Source organism: Lygodium microphyllum, chromosome 19 (assembly GCF_053477565.2).
Source record: "Lygodium microphyllum isolate KBCC chromosome 19, Lygodium_microphyllum_v1.1.10, whole genome shotgun sequence".
In the NCBI taxonomy this organism is placed as follows: Eukaryota; Viridiplantae; Streptophyta; class Polypodiopsida; order Schizaeales; family Lygodiaceae; genus Lygodium; species Lygodium microphyllum.
Window position 1 is genome coordinate 30075386 of NC_141153.1, and position 20082 is coordinate 30095467.

The 20082-nt window shown below is 43.3% G+C and overlaps 1 protein-coding gene across 4 annotated transcripts in view; it reads right to left on the bottom strand.

The window, feature by feature from the left end:
* Positions 1–20082, bottom strand: part of EMB3012 (embryo defective 3012) — a 184440-nt gene that overhangs the window by 41598 nt on the left and 122760 nt on the right. For all 4 annotated transcript variants that reach the window (XM_087699842.1, XM_087699844.1, XM_087699845.1 and 1 more), the window contains one exon: positions 985–1087. In XM_087699842.1, coding sequence (XP_087555968.1) covers positions 985–1087 — 103 coding nt within the window. The remainder of the gene's footprint in view (positions 1–984; positions 1088–20082) is intronic.

Here is a 20082-nt window from a genome sequence, read left to right on the forward strand (position 1 = left end):
TACTCTGCTGCCCTAGCCTGCTTCTAGGCTCAACTATTGAAGGAAATTATCACTTGGCATGCTTACATGGCATATTGTTGTAGTTGTATGAGATTGTTTATCCTTTGGACATGTTGCTAATAGTCTATAGTACAGTACAATTGTACTAAATGGTACATTTAGATTCTTTAAGGTATGGTACAATAAGAATACGTTATTTTCTCACAAAAGGTACTTAAAACTTTTTTTTTTACAAGAAAAGGTAGAGAACTTATGTGAATCTCAAACAGCATAATCCCAAATTGCAATCGGACCAAAAAAGTACGCATTAAGTTTATACTTATGGGACTAATACATATGGTACCATACCTAAAGTCCACTGTTGTATGAACCCTTTTGTATTTCCTGCTAGTGCAACTATGGCAATGGCACTGTCACCATGCCTAATCCTTTCTTGAACTCAACAATTGTTCTCTTCAGCGAGTCAAAGTGATCATCTACCATAATAACCTATGGACCATCGATCAAAACCATCTCTCATTATGACTCGACTTTGTGCCTCTTTCTTCTAAAGAGCCACTTCTGATGCCATCTCAACTAGAATCTTGTTTAAGTGGTTTTATTGACTTGCATACACTCATTCGGCTCATGTTTATATCTCCATTCTCTGATGTGACTGCCCATATAAAGGAAAGCTTTGAACACCAAAATAAAATTAAAAAACTAGAACCATCTTTTGCACCCATAGCACCACTAACTATGTCTTGCTGCTTGCATAACGGTAAAAGCTGGCTTCCATACAAAATTCCAGCTTTTGGGTTCCATTAACATTCAAATCTGCAGCGCCCAGCTAAAAAGGTTGACCTCCACGTTTTAATTCATAAATATCTCTGGGCATATACACTTACCTGCTTCACAATATACCCAAAAAGTTGCAAACATGAAACATGGAAGGATTTCATGGACACTCAAAATGGACAAAATATGGCACAAAAGCAAGCTCACCAAGGTTATCCTTATGTATAACAGAGTACAACTGTGAGGCTCCAACCGAAATCTCTGCAGCACGGCTGGAACACTTCAAATTTGCAAGAGTCATTTGAGACACCTGCATCATACAACCATGCGTTTAGCCCTAATATTTTGCAAACAATTAGTCCTAGAACTACCTTACTAACTTCTTTGGCATGTTTTGCAAACAGCTAGTCCTAGAACTCCCTTAGTAACTTCTTTAGCATAACAGTAGGTTACTCTTGCAAATGCTCTTTCAAAGAACTATAATTCCAACAGGCACATATATAGCAAGGAGTGGCCAACCCATATCCTCCCAATCCTCGTGTTATGATACTTTCGATTCTGTGAATTTACCTTAGTGATGAATATCTTGGAGCTGCTTTTATAGGATTTCCTTTTCCTAGACAGAAAAAGAAGGATATGGATGTACAGGAGGCCATTAAGGGAAAAAAACAGTTCCTGCTACAGTATATATACAAACTTCATACTGCAACTGGCTGCCAAGCATATGGCAATATAAAAACTCTTGTATCCTCTATATCTGCTTCAAACTGTTGTTTATACTTAAAAGACACAGTTAAGCAACAGCTACAGTGACAGCAGGCCAACCTGCATGATATCACTGTTTACCTGTCCTTTCTTCCACTCTCATTTTTGCCCCAGCACACTTCCACTCCTTATTTTAGTAGCCCTTACCCTCACACAGACCCTTGCCATTGCCTTTCGGGACAATGCTCCAACTTCAACATCACCATATTGTTGCAATGAGAATCCCCTGCTATGTTGGTGGTCAAAATCCCACTTAATAGGTGGCAAGTGTGAGAGACGTGGAGACGCACCCGCCCCCCAGTGGGGATCACGCCCCTCGCTCTGCCTGTTCATGGCCCCCCCAAATCGTGGCCCATTTTTTCTTTCCGCCCCGCCTATCCGTTTTGCCCCTCGCTTGGACGTCTGTCCCCTGCCTTTGGCCACCCACACGACTAGCCATTTCGCCCCGCTTGGTGCTTCCCCCAGCCTGTCCACCCAGGCGTGATTTGCCCCCCCCCCCCCCCCCCCCCAGTCCGCCTGGGCGAGACTTCCCCCCTCCCCGCCCAGACAGTTCCCTGCCCCCCCAACCCAAGCGCGCTTCCCCTGTCTACAACCACGGACCCGTCCGCAGTGTATCAAAAACACACTACCTCTAGAGGCGGAGATCTTCATGGTTCGTAAGTCAAGGTTCATCTACTAGCACCACCAGATGGACCAAACTACGCCTTTTCTCCTCAGGCCTCTTAGTCAGCGGAATGGACAACCAGATAGATTGAAGTTGAAGAGTCAGGTGGCGGATCACATCTCCCAGTGGATGAGAGATGAAGGATTAGCCAAGGTCCCACACTTGAGCATTATCTTTAGAGGCCCCCCACAGTGGAGAGCTCCAAGGGACGTGATCGAGTGGCCCTCTGGCATAAGTGGCCCGTTTCTACCAATGTACAGAGTCGCAATAATCAGCATGGTTGATAGATGCACTGATATTACCACCCAGAGCATCTATCACCCCTATGGTCCGACTGAGGGCCACCATGGGGGATTGGAATTCACCATCCAAACCGGTGGCAAAGCGCACTTGCGTGCCTCATAGTCTCTCCTCCTCATAAACAGGATCCACACCGAACAGATGCATGTTCGGTCAATTAAAGGTTTCCCCATGAGCTTACATCTTGCATCCTGGAATGTGAATAGTCTCCACTACTATGGGGCACATAGTTTTTCCATACGTGAATCAAACATCAAACGCAAACGCGTATGAAAGTATGAAACGAGTATGATTCAGACCCTAGTGGACCTGAATCATACGTGACCCTAATTTTTTAACATATTCTTAACAAAATATGAGAAAAATACACAACTTTAAGATATGATAAACATGTGCTAATTTCAAAATAAAAGAACAACGCACAACTCTTGAACTTTGAAGACTGAGACTCGAGAGTTTGAGTCAATATAGAAGGATTCATGATTCATCATTCAACTTTCAAGGAATTGGCATGATACACGATACATCTGTCATCAAGATTCAAGCCAAATTGCCCAATACCAACTGCATAGTAGACTAAAAACTGAAAGGGAACAACCAAAAGCAAAACTGCAGAATATATGATGAGTAGATTGTCACGATTCCTCAGGAGTGTCTGTTTCAGATTGCCTGGATCCAGGGAAAAAGTCGGCAGATAAAGGCGACCACATTCTGTATGCTTTTGTGTAAAGTTGTCAACATCTTTTCATTTTTTAAAAACGTCAAGTCTGATATGGGGTTTCAAACGTCTGTTTTTCAGACGTTTACAGACGTTTGAAATTCATTTCAAATGCGTCTGAAAACAACTATGATGTGGCATGTGGTTCCAAAAAGTTGATTGTTCGATAGGACCTGCAGCCTGGCCTTATTGAACAGATCGACATCTTGCTTCTGCAGGAGCACAAGCTCACGGCGACCCAAGCCCAACGGGTTGGAAAGGTACTCCCAAGCAGCTCGGATACTTACTCGGAGCATGCCATAGGTGCCCGCGGCAAGAGTAGAGATGTATGCACCTCTATTGGCCCGAGTCTCACGGCCTGTATATGAGACCACGCAACGATAGTGACAGGAGAGGTTCTATGGATCAGACTGGATATTGGGTACTCGTGCATTGGAGTCCTATATGTCTATGCCCCTATGGAGGATAGGGCACGCAGCAAGTTCTGGGTGGAGAGCGCAGATGGACTCCCAGAGGTGCACTCTTGGATCGTTTGAGGAGATTACAACAACCTAGAGGCTTTGGAGGACCACCACGATAGAGGCAGAAACTACCAAGGCATGGCTAGGGAAGAGTAGGAGGCATGGGAGGTCTATTTGCTTGAAGTCAGAGCACGCAATGCTTGGAGAGACCTTGCCTTCCATGGGAGGGAGAGGTCATTGGACTTCTCTTGGGGATACACGCAACTAGGTGGAGTCGTGCTGGAGCGGCTGGATAGGTTTTATGTGGGAGAGTGGGAAGGCTCTCGTGGAGGCCAGATTGAGCAGTTGGGAGCACCACGTTGTCCGATCATTGCCCGGTTCTCTTGACGCTTGACCCCCCAACATCCGCCCTACACATACGATCCTGTCATATCCCTGATTTGATCTATAGGAGGGAGGAGGTGACGAGACAGATAGAGCAGATTTGGACCAGAGAGTGGGACAGGAGGGACTGGATAGCAGAGGAGGTTGCAAAGGTCCTAGCGAATCTGCCAAGAGACAACCATACAGACCAGGCAGCAATGTTGGGAGGAGGAGAGAGCACTTCGGCGGGACCTTGTAGCCACGCAGAGATTATTGCAAGAGGCACCACGGGATTCCACCCTCCACTCGCACGAGGTACGCGCGCGAGCAGCCATTGCTGGCCTAGAAAACAGACGCTCGGGAGTTCTCTTTCCGAACCTCAGTAGCCTTTTGGGCGTGGAAGGGGGACACGATGTGCAGGGAGTTCTTCCAGGTGCACCAACCCTGCACCGCAAGAGAGCAGATATGCAGCCTTTGGAATCAGTATGGGAGCACCCGTTCTAGCCCAGAAGACGTGATGGAGATTGCCACCGACTATTACACGCACCTTTTCCAGCAGGACAGACAGCTTCAACTAGAGAACATAGATGTAGACAGCAGGTATGGGATCATATCTCGTCCCTCGTCACAGAGGAGATGGGACGTTCCCTCCTAGCCCCCTTCAGAGAAAAGGAAATAGAGGAGGCTTTCCATATATAGGATAGACAGAAATGCCCGAGGGAGGATGGGCTCTCTAAGGCCTTCTTCACTACCTATTGGGAAGTGGTGAAGGACCCTCTTCTGAGCGCCTTCCAAGAGATTCACTTCAGGACAGATGCCAAGAAGTCTCTCGGCAGGCCTCATCAGTCTTCTCCCCAAAGGGGGAGACCGGTCGGAGCTCTTCCATTGGAGACCGATCACCTATTGCCAGTGGCCTATAAGGCACTAGCAAAGATGATTGGTAGGCGACTACGCCCCGCGCTTCAAGATATCATCCATGATACACAAAATGGCTTTGTCCAGCATAGGAGCATCCTTGACAATGTATTTACCTTCTTTTAGGCGGCAAAGTGGGCTCAGCACAGTGGGCACAAACTGGCCGTACTAGGTTATGATAGGCCGTACTAGGTTATGACAAGGTGGACTAGGATTTCCTAGAGGGCACCATGGTGTGGTTGGGATTCCCCCATGCTTGGATTCGTGGGGTCTCCGCCATGTACAGATCGGCCACCAGCAAGGTTCCCATAGGCGGAAGGCGAGGGGAGAAGTTTCAGCTCGAGAGATCAGTTCGACAAGGCTGCCCCTTGGACCCATAGCTGTTTCTACTCTTGGCAGAGGCGATGTCTCACTTCCTCAAGTCACGTGTGAGTGGATTACGCGGCCTCCGACTTCCAGTGAGAGAGAAGACTAAGTTGCTAGACTCAGAGTACGCAGATGATACAACCCTCTACATAGATGACGATGAGTTGATGCTATAGAGAGTGAGGCTGGCTCTTGACGTGTTCTATTCTACAACGGGAGCGAAAGTCAGTTGGTTTCCTCATAGACTCGGACTCCAGCATGGAGTGGGGCGTCCACCTGGGATTCAGATGGGTGAGCAGAGAGGAGATCGTCCGATACCTAGGGTTCCAGGTGGGACTCGACATCACTCCTGCGCAGCAATTTCTTCCTATCCTGGATTCTATTCGAAGTAAACTGACCTACTAGAGCATGGTTCACCTCTCACTAGCCGGACAAGCCCTGGTGGTTAACCAGGTCCTCCTAGCAATGGCCTCGTACATCCCCTCGTGTTGGCTTCACCGCCTAGTGCAGAATTTCCTTTGGTCACGATCAAATGGTTCCAGGGATTCTAGGACCAAGGTGGCGTGGGGGACCATCATACGACATAGGTCAGAGGGAGGGCTTGGGATCATCGACCCAGAGTATCAGAGCATGGCCCTCTTGGGCAAGCTAGTTGTCTGCGGTCTCACACCAGGCGGGCGCGCCTGGAAGGTCCTATTGCAAGAGGGCCTTCAGGACTGTAGACCGAGGCTTGGAGGGGAGTGAAGGCCGTCCCTGAAATGGATCTTCACGTCTGCCGGAATCACCCCTTCAAGATCAGCTTTCCTTCGCAACTTACTTTGAGTGTGGCAGGGCCTCCGAAAGGCCCTAATCCAAAGCCCCCCAAGCTGCCAGGAGAAAACAGACCGTCAGCCCGGCGATCTGGAACCCTGAGGTCAAAGATCGGAAAGGGGCACATATAGGTGACCCGCCCCCCTCCACATCCAATGGGCTGGGTGGGAGGCTGGCCCAGCTTATACAATCAAGATATGGCGGGAGGCGTACAGGATGGCAGACGAGGAGGTGTTGCAACAAGTATCAGACTGCCAGAGAGGAGTGGAGTTGAGGAGAAGGAAGATAGACACAGCAATACCTCTGGAGTGGCTTGCTCCCCTGATATGAGAGCCAATAGGGCCCGGGGAGATACGAGCAGCTAGGTTTTCACTAGTAGGCATTTCCCTTCAGGTGGCAAGTAGAGTGGGTGGCGCCCTGCAGGGGACTTTCTTCATCGTTCAGGAGGGGAGATGTCTGGCCCTAACAGAGAGCAGCAAAATGAGGGGATTGCCGCCCTTTCATGGAGGAGGGTTCTAGTGGTAGGCCTTCGAGGAAAGACATGGCGACTGGACCTCTATGTTTTTTGGAAGGAGCTTAGGGAGTGGCGCCTTTGGACCTCGGAGGAAAGACCACTTAATGAGCTAGAGTGGGATCCAAGAGAGTGGCTATGGCCAGCCTCTGCAGTCACTAAGAAGCCACCCACGTTCCTAGAGTACACTGCCAAGATTGGCAGACATGTACTGATGCAGGAGGATATGGACTCGGCGTCGTCACGTAGTAGACACTGGGTGGAGCACAACATCACGGAGCCCTTCCAAAGGACCTTCTAGCGCCACGCCTATGGGATAGTTGGAGGCCGAGGAGAGTGTCGTACTTCTTAAGGCTGGTGGCACATGGAGATTTGGTGGTGGGAAGTTAGCTTGCCCAAATGCAGGAGGAAGATTGTAAGCGCTGCACACAGCAGCCTCTGGAAACCCCAAAGCAGAGCCTTTGGCCATGTGAGGAGGCACAATTCGTGGAGAGGAGCATGCCGCATCCTTCGCCGTATAGCACCCAGCCTTGGATGTATCTCATGGGGAGCTTTATGTTGCCTGGCAATCATCCAAGGCCGTCACCTTTTGTATGAGGCCAGGATGCAAGACACAATTTTCATTATCGAGTCGGGGTCGTACGTAGTGGTCGGTTTGGAGGCTCTACCCATCCACAAGGTATTGGAACCCACAGCAGACCGCTAGGAGGTATGGGAGATCATAGGAAGTCTTACTGGATGGCATATTTGGAAGGCACGGTGTCAAGAGGCCTTCGGCGGAGAGAGACTTTCAACACATGCGACCTTAGCAGAGCTCTGGACCTCCATCATCCACTCTCTCCGCGGCCGATGGGACCAGGTGCAGGGCAATTCCAAGGCTCGTCCGGAGCTCCGAGGTCACTTTATGCGCACTTGGGGCGGCCAGGGTCTATTCTTCATGATGCAGGAAGGCAGCCCTAGTTGGCGATGTACACCCCCCCCCCCCCCCCCCCCCAAACAATGGCTTCTTGCCCACATCCCCCCTAGACTGCCTTGAGAGGCTTGTATACATGATGTATTGGTGACTTTGCATCAGCTCCAACTAGTCTCTTGAGCATAAGCACTTTGTTGTAATCAGTTTTTTGAGTAATATAATCAGCCACATTTTACTTGCAAAAAATAAAAGGTAAGCGAGTATGTTCGTGGTGGATTTGACTTGGCTACGGTATGTAAAATGCCCAATTGACTCGGCACCGTTGGCAAATAGCATCCTGCTGTGGAACGATTTGAAATGGGAGATGATATGGTTCAGACCATTTGAGTTGACACTAAAGCCTTGAGAAACTCATTATTTGAAAACTGCTTTCACACTGGAAAATCATGAAACTCCTTAGTTTGCTGAACTGGTTCAGTCTCTGTGTTCACACTGCAGTCACATTGAACTAATTGTTTCAAGGCCAAAAGGCTGGTTTCTATGCAGCTTTCCGGTGCAAATATGGTAGGCAAAAATTATCAAAGAAATTCCTAAAAAATTACAATGGTTTGAGCTTATCTTAGACTTTATTCTTGGCACCAAAACTCTGTATAAAACAGCAGGAAAAATGGTCAATTTTAGACCCATATTTTGATGCATTCTATGCTGTAGGGACACCATTTGAGCCCTGCTTTCAGTGTCTCTTCCTAAACAGCTGATCTATGGATGTATTTGACAATAATCGGACACATGTATGAGTCATGACAACCATATCATTCGAACTCAGTTTAAATATATTCTGTTTTGGGAATTTGCAATGCCTTTGATACTCGGGACTTATTCATATAAATGAATAGTGGTTCGCACTCTATATTGCTGGTTCTTCTGATACTGCAGTTTTCATAATATTAGAAACGACATAATTTACTCAAATTGTTGATGACAAGTGTGGCTCCATCGCATGGAAAATTTTCCAATGGGAGAGGTCTATGCTACCTCACTACCGGTGAAGATGCATACCTTGAGTGTCACGAGGACATGAAATTTTAAGATGCTTTAATCTTGCTAGTAACATTTCATTACGTTACTAATCAAATGTGCAAGATGCATGCCTTAAATGTCACCAAGACCCTAGGATGCAATGGCTGTCAAAGGAAACAGTTGTTATGAGTTATCCTAATTTGCATCTAGTAGTCAATTTGTGTCAATTTTGACCCCAAGACAGTTGTTTGGACGATAAGTGTAAGTGGTGACATTAGGGACAAGCATTAATTGTGAGAGGTGAGAAGATGCACACAAATTGAACCTCATGTGAGAGTATAGTTGATAGTGAACTTTGAAGAGAGTGTAGACAGGACACCCAATGCAATAATCAGAGTGTGTAGTGCAAGTACAAAGCACAACCCTTAAACCTTAGGGTTGCTAATGTGTGCCCAAAATGTGTAACATAAGCACACATAAAATAAAAGTTAGTAAAGCTAGGGGAAAAGACATCTCCTACGAAGAGTAAAAAGTGCCCGAGTGTCCTACAGAGGATCATTGGCACTCCTCTGTGAGCGTAGACATGAGTCAAACCCGACAAACCCCCTTGGAGTGAAGAGTGATCAATATACAAGCATCATCCACCAAAGGAGATCAAATTTAAAGCACTGCAAAATACTTCAAATTTGTCGTGAGGAAGAGCTTCGGAGAATATGTCTACCGCATTATTGGTGGTAGGATAGTAGACAAGCCTGATATCACTTGCATGTAGCGTCTCTTTGAGAGAGTGATAGTGGATCTCTCTATATTTCGTGTGTGCATTAAACACTCCATTCCATACCACTACAATGGCACTCTGATTGTCAGTAAACAAAGGAGTAGGCTCCATGATAGATACATCAAGACTAGCCAACAAGTGTCTAAGCCATACGCATTCAACTATGGTAGACAAAGCTACCTTGTATTCAAATTCACTAGACGATCTGGCAACAATGGATTGTTTCTTGCTAAGCCAAGAGATGCAAGATGAGCCAAGAAAGAAACAATTTCCACTCATGGAGTGACGTGAATAAAAATCACCAATCTAATCTGAAACAGTATAAGCATGTAGTTGTTGTCGTCCCCCCTTTGGCATAAAGCAATCCCACAATCCTGGTACCCTACAAGTAATGAAAAACATGCCTCACGGCTTGCCAATGTAACTTGTGTGGACAAAGCATATATCTACTCAGGGATGAAACGGCAAACTGAATATCTAGCCTTGTATTGCATAAATAAATGAGACATCCAAATGCGGAAGTATATGTATGGACATTTAAACAAATCATTGTCATCATGCAAGGACAACTTGAGTCCAATCTCCATTGGTGTGCAAATTGGCTTGCGATCCTATAAGCAAAACCTCTCTAAAAGTCTATCAATGTATCTAGACTGTGACAATCCAATGCCTCTACCATCATGAACGAACAGAATGCCCAAATAGTGATGCAAAGCCCCTAAGTTTGACATCTCAAAAGTATGCTACAAACTTTGTTTGAAGGCTAAAATCTGAACAACATTTGTCCTTGTGAGCAGAAGATCATCTACATAAAGACATATGACAAGCAAAGATCCCCCCTCTTTACATGCCTAAAGTGTAGACTTTGATGAGTTGTTAATGACCCCTTGGCTTAGTAAAAAGGCATCAATTTTCACACCAAGATCGGAAGCTTCCAAAACCATACAAAGGCTTTTCCAACATCCATACCAAGCGTTTAGATCCCTCTACTGCAAAACAAATTGTTGTGCATACACTTCTTCTTGAAGGTCCCCATGTAAAAATTTCGTCTTAATATCAAGCTGCTGCTCAGTCCAAACATGATGGGCAACCAAAGCAACTTTAGACCAAATGGTAGTCATAGTCAATGCCTTTCTTTTGTGCGCAACATTTGGCAACAAACCTCGCTTTATAATTGTCAATGGATCCATTTCCATTCCTTTTCAACTTATTAACAAACGTTGTACCAATGGCTTTCTTACCAACAGGCAAGGTCACTAAATCCCATGTTTGATTCTTTATGATAGAATCAAACTCAGCTTGCATTGTTATTATCCAATGCACACTTCGTTGTGCATCCTCAAAACATTCAGGCTCCTTATCATCAAGTCTAGGCGCTGCCATAACCAACTCCATTGTATTAGAACCGTCATGCACACGAGCTTGTCTTCCAGTACGACCAACAAGACAAGCATCCAAATGACTACCTTTCATAGTTTGCAAGTACCATCTAGGCATTTGCCTAGCTTCGTGACTGTTTACAAGCTCTTGTTGAACCTCAAATTCAGCATCTTGTTGAATATTCAAATCAGCCATAGGCTGATTTTCTGCATTACCCAATACAACAGCTGGCTGAACATTAAGTTCACTTGTTCAAGCTCCAACTGTATTACCGAAAGAAATGGGTAGTAGCCCTTCAAATACATCATTGGCAGCCCGATATGTATCTAAAACAGCAAGGGATAGTTCTGATGTTTCATCGAAAACCACATCCCTACTGAGAAATACCTTCTTAGAGACAAGATCATATAATCTATATCCTTTGCTTTCACAAGATCATATAATGCCTTTCTTTTGGGCATAGCCTTTGGCCACAAGCCTCACTTTATATTTGTCAATGGATCCATTTACATTCCTTTTCAGCTTATAGACACACATTGTACCAATGGCTTTGTTCCCAACAGGAAAGGTCACTAAATCCCATGTTTGATTCTTTATGATAGAATCAAACACGGCTTGCATTGCTATTATCCAATGCACACTTTGTTGTACATCCTCAAAACATTCAAGTTCCTCATCATCAAGTGTAGGTGTTGCCGTAACCAACTCTATTGTATTAGCACCATCATGCACACGACCTTGTCTTCTAGTACAACCAGCAATACAAGCATCCCAATGACCATCTTTCATAGTTTGCAAGTACCATCTACGCATCTGCCTAGCTTCCTGATTATGTACAATGTTGAAACTCAAATTCAGCATCTTGTTGAATATTCAAATCAGCCATAGGCTGATTTTTTGCATTACCCAATGCAGCAACTAGCTGAACATTAAGTTCACTTGTTAAAGCTCCAACCGTATCACCGAAAGAAATGGGTAGCAACCCTTCAAATACATCATTGCCAGTCTGATATGTATCTAAACCAACAAGGGATAATTCTGATTTTTCATCGAAAACCATATCCCTACTGACAAATACCTTCTGAGAGACATGATCATATAATCTATATCCTTTGCTTTCGCTATTATACCCCACAAAATGCATTAAACAACCTTGTTATCCAACTTCTTCCTCGATACCTTGGGAATTTACGCATATGCAAGACACCCAAAAGTACGAAAATGTCCAGCACAAGGTTTTCTGGTGTTCCAAGCCTCAAAAGGTATGACATTCTTTAATGCCTTGGTAGGGCATCTATTCAAAACATGGCAAGCACCAATAACTGCTTAATATCAAGATGTTGCACAGTCCAACCATGTAAAAATGCCGTCTTAATATCAAGATGTTGCACAGTCCAACCATGATGGGCAACCAAAGCAACCTTCGACCGAATGATAGTCATAGTCAATGCCTTTCTTTTGTGCGTAGCCTTTAGCCACAAGCCTTGCTTTATATTTGTCCATGGATCCATCTACATTTCTTTTCAGCTTATAGACACACATTGTACCAATGGCTTTCTTCCCAACAAGCATTTCTTTTCAGCTTATAGACACACATTGTACCAATGGCTTTATGATAGAATCAAACTCAACCTACATTGTTGTTATCCAATGCACACTTTCTTATGCATCCTCAAAACATTCAAGCTCCTCATCATCAAGTGTAGGTGTTGCCATAACCAACTCCATTGTATCACCACCATCATGCACACGAGCTTGTCTTCTAGTATGACTAGCAATACAAGCATCCGAATGACTATCTTTCATGGTTCGCAAGTACCATCTAGGCATCTGCCTAGCTTCCCGATTGTGTACATGCTCCTGTTGAACCTCAAATTCAGCATCTTGTTGAATATTCAAATCATTCATAAGCTGATTTTCTGCATTACCCAATGCAGCAGCTGGCTGAACATTAAGTTCACTTCTTCAAGCTCCACCTGTATCACCGAAAGAAATGGGCAGCAGCTCTTCAAATACATCATTGGCGGCCTGATGTGTATCTAAACCAGCAAGGGATAATTCTGATTTTTTATCAAAAAACACATCCCTACTGACAAATACCTTCTTAGAGATAGGATCATATAATCTATATCCTTTGCTTTCACTATTCTACCCCACAAAATAAATTTAACAGCCTTGTTATCCAACTTCTTCCTGAGTACCTTGGGAATTTGTGCATATGCAAGACACCCAAAAGTACAAAAATGTCAAACACAAGGTTTCCGACTATTCCAAGCCTCAAAAGGCGTGACATTCTTTAATGCCTTGGTAGGGCACCTATTCAAAACATGACAAACACAAATAATTACTTCCATTTAAAAACTATGTGGCAAACTCTTTGCAATCAACATATATCTGGCCATCTCCACGAGTAACTGATTCTTCCTTTCTATAACCCAATTCCGATGTGGAGTATATGCAATTGTGTTTTGATGGACCCTGCCTTTTCTGCTTTAAAAAATAATTCAACAGGGAAGACATGTATTCCACACACACACACCCCCTCCTCCGGTCCAAACGGAGACTCTTAATCCTATAGCCATATTAATCTTCAACTAGTGCTGCAAAAGCCAAAAATCCATCATGCACCTCTGACTTTTTCACTAGTAATGAGTAGACCCAACAAAAACGTGCAAAGTCATCAATGAAAGTGACAAAACAATAACAGACACCCAATGACTTTGTCTACATAGAGCCACATATATCCGAATCCACAATTTGTAATCTGGCAATTGCCTTAAAAGCAACATCACGAGGAAAAAAAAACGATGCATTTTCCCCAAAATACATGCCTCACATATATGCTCAAGAGGTCTCTCCAAGAGAGAGAAGCTATCAAGCATCTATGTACACTGCATAAGCATCAAGCTGCCATAGTTAACATGCCCCATGCGAGCATGCCATAACTCTGTCTGTGACATAACAACAGTAAGAGTAGATCCTGGATAGACCGACTAATCAACTGAATAAGTATCTAGCACATAGAGTCGATGACATAAACAGCCAGTCAAAACCAAAATCATGAGTTCTTTATCCTTGACCATGCATCTGTCATCATCAAATGTGACTTACAAACCACAGTTTGCCAAAGAAAAAATAGACAACAAATTCTTCTTTATGCATGGTACAAATAATGCATCATGAAAACGAACAATAGAGACATCAATAATTGTCGACACAATCTCCCCAATACCTTTAATAGGGTATGATGCATTGTTGGCACACTGCACAGACTTGCCAACAAGAGCTGCAATACGGAGAAAAACAAATCCCTGCAGAATGTAATATGCCTAGAGGCACCACTGTCCAAGAACCAAGTGCTCGCATCCTCAGTAGAGCTAAATGCTCTATCAGTCCAAGAAGAGTCATAACTACAAGGGTAGAAACAATAGTCACGGTCTACAACAAAAGACGTTGACTCAGTAGAAATAGAAGATGCATCAGAAACAGGCATCCTTGACTTCTTTTTCTTCTCCTTGGCTATGCGCTTCATATATTCTATGATGTAATGACCTGGCTTCTAGCAATAGTGACACTTGCCCTACTTGGCTTGCATGCCCCCTCTATCTCTTCTTGCTCTGTGAAGTACCTTAAGTCCGATAACTCTACAAAGCATTTTTAGCGTGACTGCCCTTGCCCTTCTACATTGCCGTAACATCTTTCTCAAAGGCTATAACATCCACCTCACTGTTCTTTCTTATTTGCTCTTCTAAGAACAAACTAACCAACTAAAGGAAAGTAAGTGGCTAGCAAAAATTCTCATAGTGAGATTCAAGGGCATATGAAAGGCCAAATAGGAGGGCGGCAATGAATTCATAGTAGAGATTAACTGCGCATCCGAATAATATTCATCGACATTCAAGAGTTTCTCACGCAAGTCTCAAATTTTGTTGAAATGATCCTGCGTAAAATCACCTTCGTCCATCTTCACATTCTCAAGCTCTTTCTTTAAGAAAGAGATGCATATCTCATTTTTTCTAGCAAACATTTGCTCAAGTGTCAGCCATGCTTCTCGTGAAGAAGCTGCAAACCGTATGTGCGGGGTGATAGACTACTGAACTGCCAATGCAATCAGTAGCAATGCTTGAACATCGCGTGTGTCCCAAGCCAAAGCTAGAGCATGCTGAATAGGCTGAGTGGGCTTTTGACCACATCCTCCTCGAGAAGGTTCTTTACCACTGACATAATCCCAAAGATTCTTCACAATCAACAAATTTTTCATCATAAAAGACCATAGAGAATAGTTGTTGCCATCCAACCTATCCTCCTTGGACACATATGTAAATACATCACCTTGTCCCTAATTGACCATGGTAAATGACATTGATCAAAGAGCACAAGAGCAATACTTCAAGCTGGACCAACCTGAAAATCTGAGAATTTCCAAAAATTACAGCAAGCATCCTGCTGTAATTAGCAAATCTAAATGATCACACTCCATCAGAAACTATCTAAATATGCACACTGTCCAATGCTCAGCAACACGAAAAATGCAAAAACTCCAAAATTTGTTGTCCCAAAATGCACATTTGCAGAGTTTTTGTTTCCGAGCCAAACATTGGCAAATGTTTGCCCCAAATTTTTGGCTCGGAAACAAAAACTCTGCAATAAATGTGTCCTAAACACATGCAGGAACAGAGATATGCTGTCTGGGCAAAAGCTCCTTCCAAAATATCAAATCTAAATAAAAAATTAAAAATTTTCCTTTAACCTCCTTTATGGGTGACTGAGCGGAGCTATGGTGGGCACTTCTATGGTGGCGGAGCTCAGCTGAGCTTTCTGTTGCAGGCACACGTGTTTAAAGGCTGGGCACACTACACAAAACAGGGTGCACAGCCTGTCTGATGGCGGCACTTATGACCAGGCTGGTGGCGTCCACACAGACCTGGCAAAAGAGGAACAGAGGTCATTGGAGAGCTGGGGATGTAGGTGGGCTTCCCCGAAGGCGATGCAAAAGACTAGAGGCACAGTGGTGGTGGACTTGGCACACTTGGGGCGGGGAGGGGAGGGGGGGGGGGATTGGTGTCGGGAAACACAGGCAGCGAGCCTGCTAGTGATGATGCTGGTGGCAGCTAGTGGACTTGGTGGAGCTAAGGACAGCTGGTGGCGATGCAGCTGCTGACAATGGACAACCATCTCAATTGAGTTGAAGGTCAGCTCTGATACCAAATGTGAGAGGTGAGAGGATGCATAGAGATCGAAGCTCAACTAAGAGTACAATTGACAATGTAGACACAACACTCAATGGAATAATCAAAGAGTGTAGTGCAAGTACAAAGTACACACTTTAAACCTTAGGGTTCCTAATGTGTGCTCACACTGAAAATATGTAAAACACGATAAGTGCCCAAACTCTGTAACATAGGCACACATAAAATAAAAGTGAGCAAAGATGGGGGGGAAAACCTTAACGTAAGGAGAGTAAAAAGTGTCTCAGTATCCTACCAAGGATCATCAACACTCCTCTATGAGCATAGACGTGAGTCAAACCCAACATTAGTTAATTAATTAATGCTACTCTAAAGCTAACCAAAGGTTGGGGACCACTCCAAGTTGCAAATGTCATAGCAAATTTAATTATGAATTGGCACATTTAATTCTGGGCAAGGTCAGAAAAGCTAAAATTTAATTTTTTTGAATTCAATGCCTAAAATTAATTTAATGGCTCGATAATGCTGAAAATTGGGTTTAGAACACTTCAAATTGGCAAAAATACCCATGCAAACTGAGAAAACGTTTTTGAAACTCGGTCTGAACCATTCAGATGAGTTTTCAGCTCGAGGAGGAAAAAGAGAAGGCTGCTAGAGCAGAAAACAACATATTGTAGCAAGTAACAGCCATATGGAGCCATCAATAGGTAGGCAACACCAAGAGAAGGCCAATCAAAGGCCAACAACATCATCAGCTGGCTGGCAACAGCATTCTTCTGCTCCCAGCTCCCAGCCTACAGATGACTGCATTCCTTAATAGTTGAAACATACAATAGCCAAATTGGAGAATTTCTTCGTGAGATATCTCTGAATTTTCTCTCTATGGCGTTCTCTCACCTCTTTAAGTCAATTCTTAGAAGATCTCAACTTATCTCAGCCATTTGGAGCAAATCTCAACCAAATTTGGTGAAATGCAAAAGGAATTTTTCCATAAACCCTAAATTTTGTAGAAATTTAGGATTTAGAAACACTTCTAGACCCATGCAATTAGTAAAAGGCATCATACATTGAATGAAGCACTTGAAATTTGTCGAATTATCAAGAAATTCAGGTGCTGGCCCATCCTTTGTAAATTTGCGGCAACACTTGACGAGTTACAATCCAATTAGAGAACGTCTTGGGTGAAAATCAAGGGGAAATTTGCCCAATTTTTTTGCTCATTGTTGGAGCAACAAGGGGCAATTGGATCAGGCAAGGACATTGTGGAAACTTGACTTGTAATCAATCCATTAGCGATTAAAGATAAAGAAATACTGAAAGGGATGCCAATTTCGGAGCCAACAAGGTGTCCATTGTCCAAGAATTTTCAAGGTTAAGTGTGTATCTCAATTTATGTTTATTTACTGATTGTTGTAATTAAGTACTTGATCAAGGAATTACCACCCTATTCGAGAAGGCTAGTTTCATGGTTGCATTACCGAACTACCACTCACTCCCTTAATTTGGTGGGCCCAAGACACCTCATTGCAAGCATAAACCTTATGCCAGTGTTGATCTTTCTGCTCAATTGAGAAATTACAGTAAGATGTCTTCATACAGCAAGATGAAATCAAGCAATGATGATGGCTCTTAGTATAGACATTCACAAGGAAATAAAGGAAATACAATGCCTTATCTTGGACAAGGCTTAGACCATGGACAACGAACTGAAAATGTGGTCATTGGAAAAGATGCATGGCCTTCAAGGCATAATGAGGCTAATGACCAGCAAAGTGAAGAGGAATTTGATGACTAGTTCAAGAATCAGATGAGGACAACAACAAATCTCTTTCCTGAATTGGCAAAGGATCCTCAGTTCACCTGATTTTTGAATGTTTTGAATAAGAACAGCAAAGGCAATACAAAGAAGTCATGTTCTGCACCTGCGGGAAAGTAGGGTGTACCAAAGGTAATGCCAAAGCCTTCACTTGAAGCTCCCAGATAGGCCGATGAATCAAAACAATTGATACCTATGCAACAAGAAATGCAAATAATAGGCCAATATGGAAGTGTCAATCCAATGGATTGTGGCCACTTCAACATGCATGCTATGATGGGACAACCACAATACTTTGGTGGGAGCAAGATTTCTCATGCTATGGTTAGGCCACCACCACATTCGGAAATGTAAGGCACAATTCCCTATGGAATGTAGCACCCAATGCATTGTGTGTATTGTATGCAACAACCAATGCATGGTGTGCTAAGCAAAATATATTCGAATACAATTAAAAATGTGCAAACCCTATATATGGCAACCTTGGCTTGATGCATAGGGCACAAAGTAGCGTGTTTGGTAATGCATCTACACCCCCAGTGTCTACAAGGCTCAAAGAATGAATGCTAGTCATGCAAATACTCCATTTGGTCTTCATTTTGATGTAAATTCAGCAAATGCACCCTTTTTGCAATAGCCATTGTATGACAACTTGACACCCAAAGGGGCAATAAAAGACTATGATGAGGGTAGAAAAGCAATGAAGTTTGGTATTTAAGTGATGCAAAAGATAGGCTGAAAACATTGACTTTCATTTAGCACTTTGATGCAACCTATTTACAGGAAACTTCACCGAATCCTCAAAGATTCAAAAGGCATCCACTTTCTTCAAGGGGAATGCATTGCAACAGTGAGCCACATTCTTAGGTAAAGCACCATTAGCATGGATACAGTTCAAACAATCTTTGCATCGAATTGGTTGACAAGCACCTTTAAGATCGACATCACAACAGCTTGGAATAAGGTGGATGATAAGAAATCACAGAATTTGGAGCGATAGAATCAAAAGTTTTGAAACACATTGCTGCCCATGACTTTATATTGCCCTCTACCCCTTTATGAGCAAGTGAAAAATTATATTAGTGGACTACTTAAAGGAATTAGGGATTCTTGAATTAAACCCACCATCTCTAGCATGTCTCAGCTCATAAAGATTGCTACAACAGCATATGCTTTGCTGTGTGAAAAGGATTCTAACTCCTTAGAGAGTGTTGAGAAGCTAATTAAAAAGTCATTTAAGGTTGAGAAAAACTACAGATCTGAAAATTAACCTGAAAAAAAGCCAAAACAGCCAAAAAAGAGCTCGAAAACATTGGCACAACGTAAGGAATTGATGGCTGCAAATAGATACTTTATTTGTGAAAAGGAGGGTCACATTACAAGCGACTATCCCAATAGGCAATAAGCTGGAAAATCAAAAAAACAAGGAAACCCTAAGGGAAAAAAGCCCAAAACATCAATGGGACTGGCACCCGATGTTCTTAGTAATCAGCCCAATAATGATGCTACCAAGCTATGCAAAGCATGGGGCAAAATTAGGGTTCAACATGCATTGATATTCCTTAATAATGGTGTGTGAGCCAACTTCATCTCTGTAGACATAGAAGCCCATCTAGGCATCAAAGAGGATAAGATGGGACCTATGGGAGAAGTTAGAATGGCATGTAAAGGCCATGCAAAGGCCGTCACACCATTCATTGGAAAGCGTCAGTTGCATATACATGCATATACCCACATCGAAGAGTTCTTCATTACTCCACTTCACGATTGTGATATGTTGCTTGGTATGTCATGGTGTCACCATATGCATGCAGTGATTGATTCCCATGCAAAAGAAATCACTATTCAACATAAGGAAAAGACACTCACACTTGATGTAAAGTTGAAAGGGGGATCTGTCCTTGTTGTATCTATAGTTGTCATTTCTAAAGTAATGAAACATCATCTTTCACTGTACTTGATTTTTACTAAGGATAAGAATAATAGTGAGAATGTTGAAAAAGACAATCACACTTGATGTAAAGTTGAAAGGGGAATCTATTCTTGTTGTATCTATAGTTGTCATTTCTAAAGTAATGAAACATCATCTTTAAGGAATTGATGGCTGCAAATAGATACTTTATTTGTGAAAAGGAGGGTCACATTACAAGCGACTATCCCAATAGGCAATAAGCTGGAAAATCAAAAAAACAAGGAGACCCTAAGGGAAAAAAGCCCAGAACATCAATGGAATAGACACCTGATGTTCTTAGTAATCAGCCCAATAATGATGCTACTAAGCTATACAAAGCATGGGGCAAAATTAGGGTTCAACATGCATTGATATTCCTTAATAA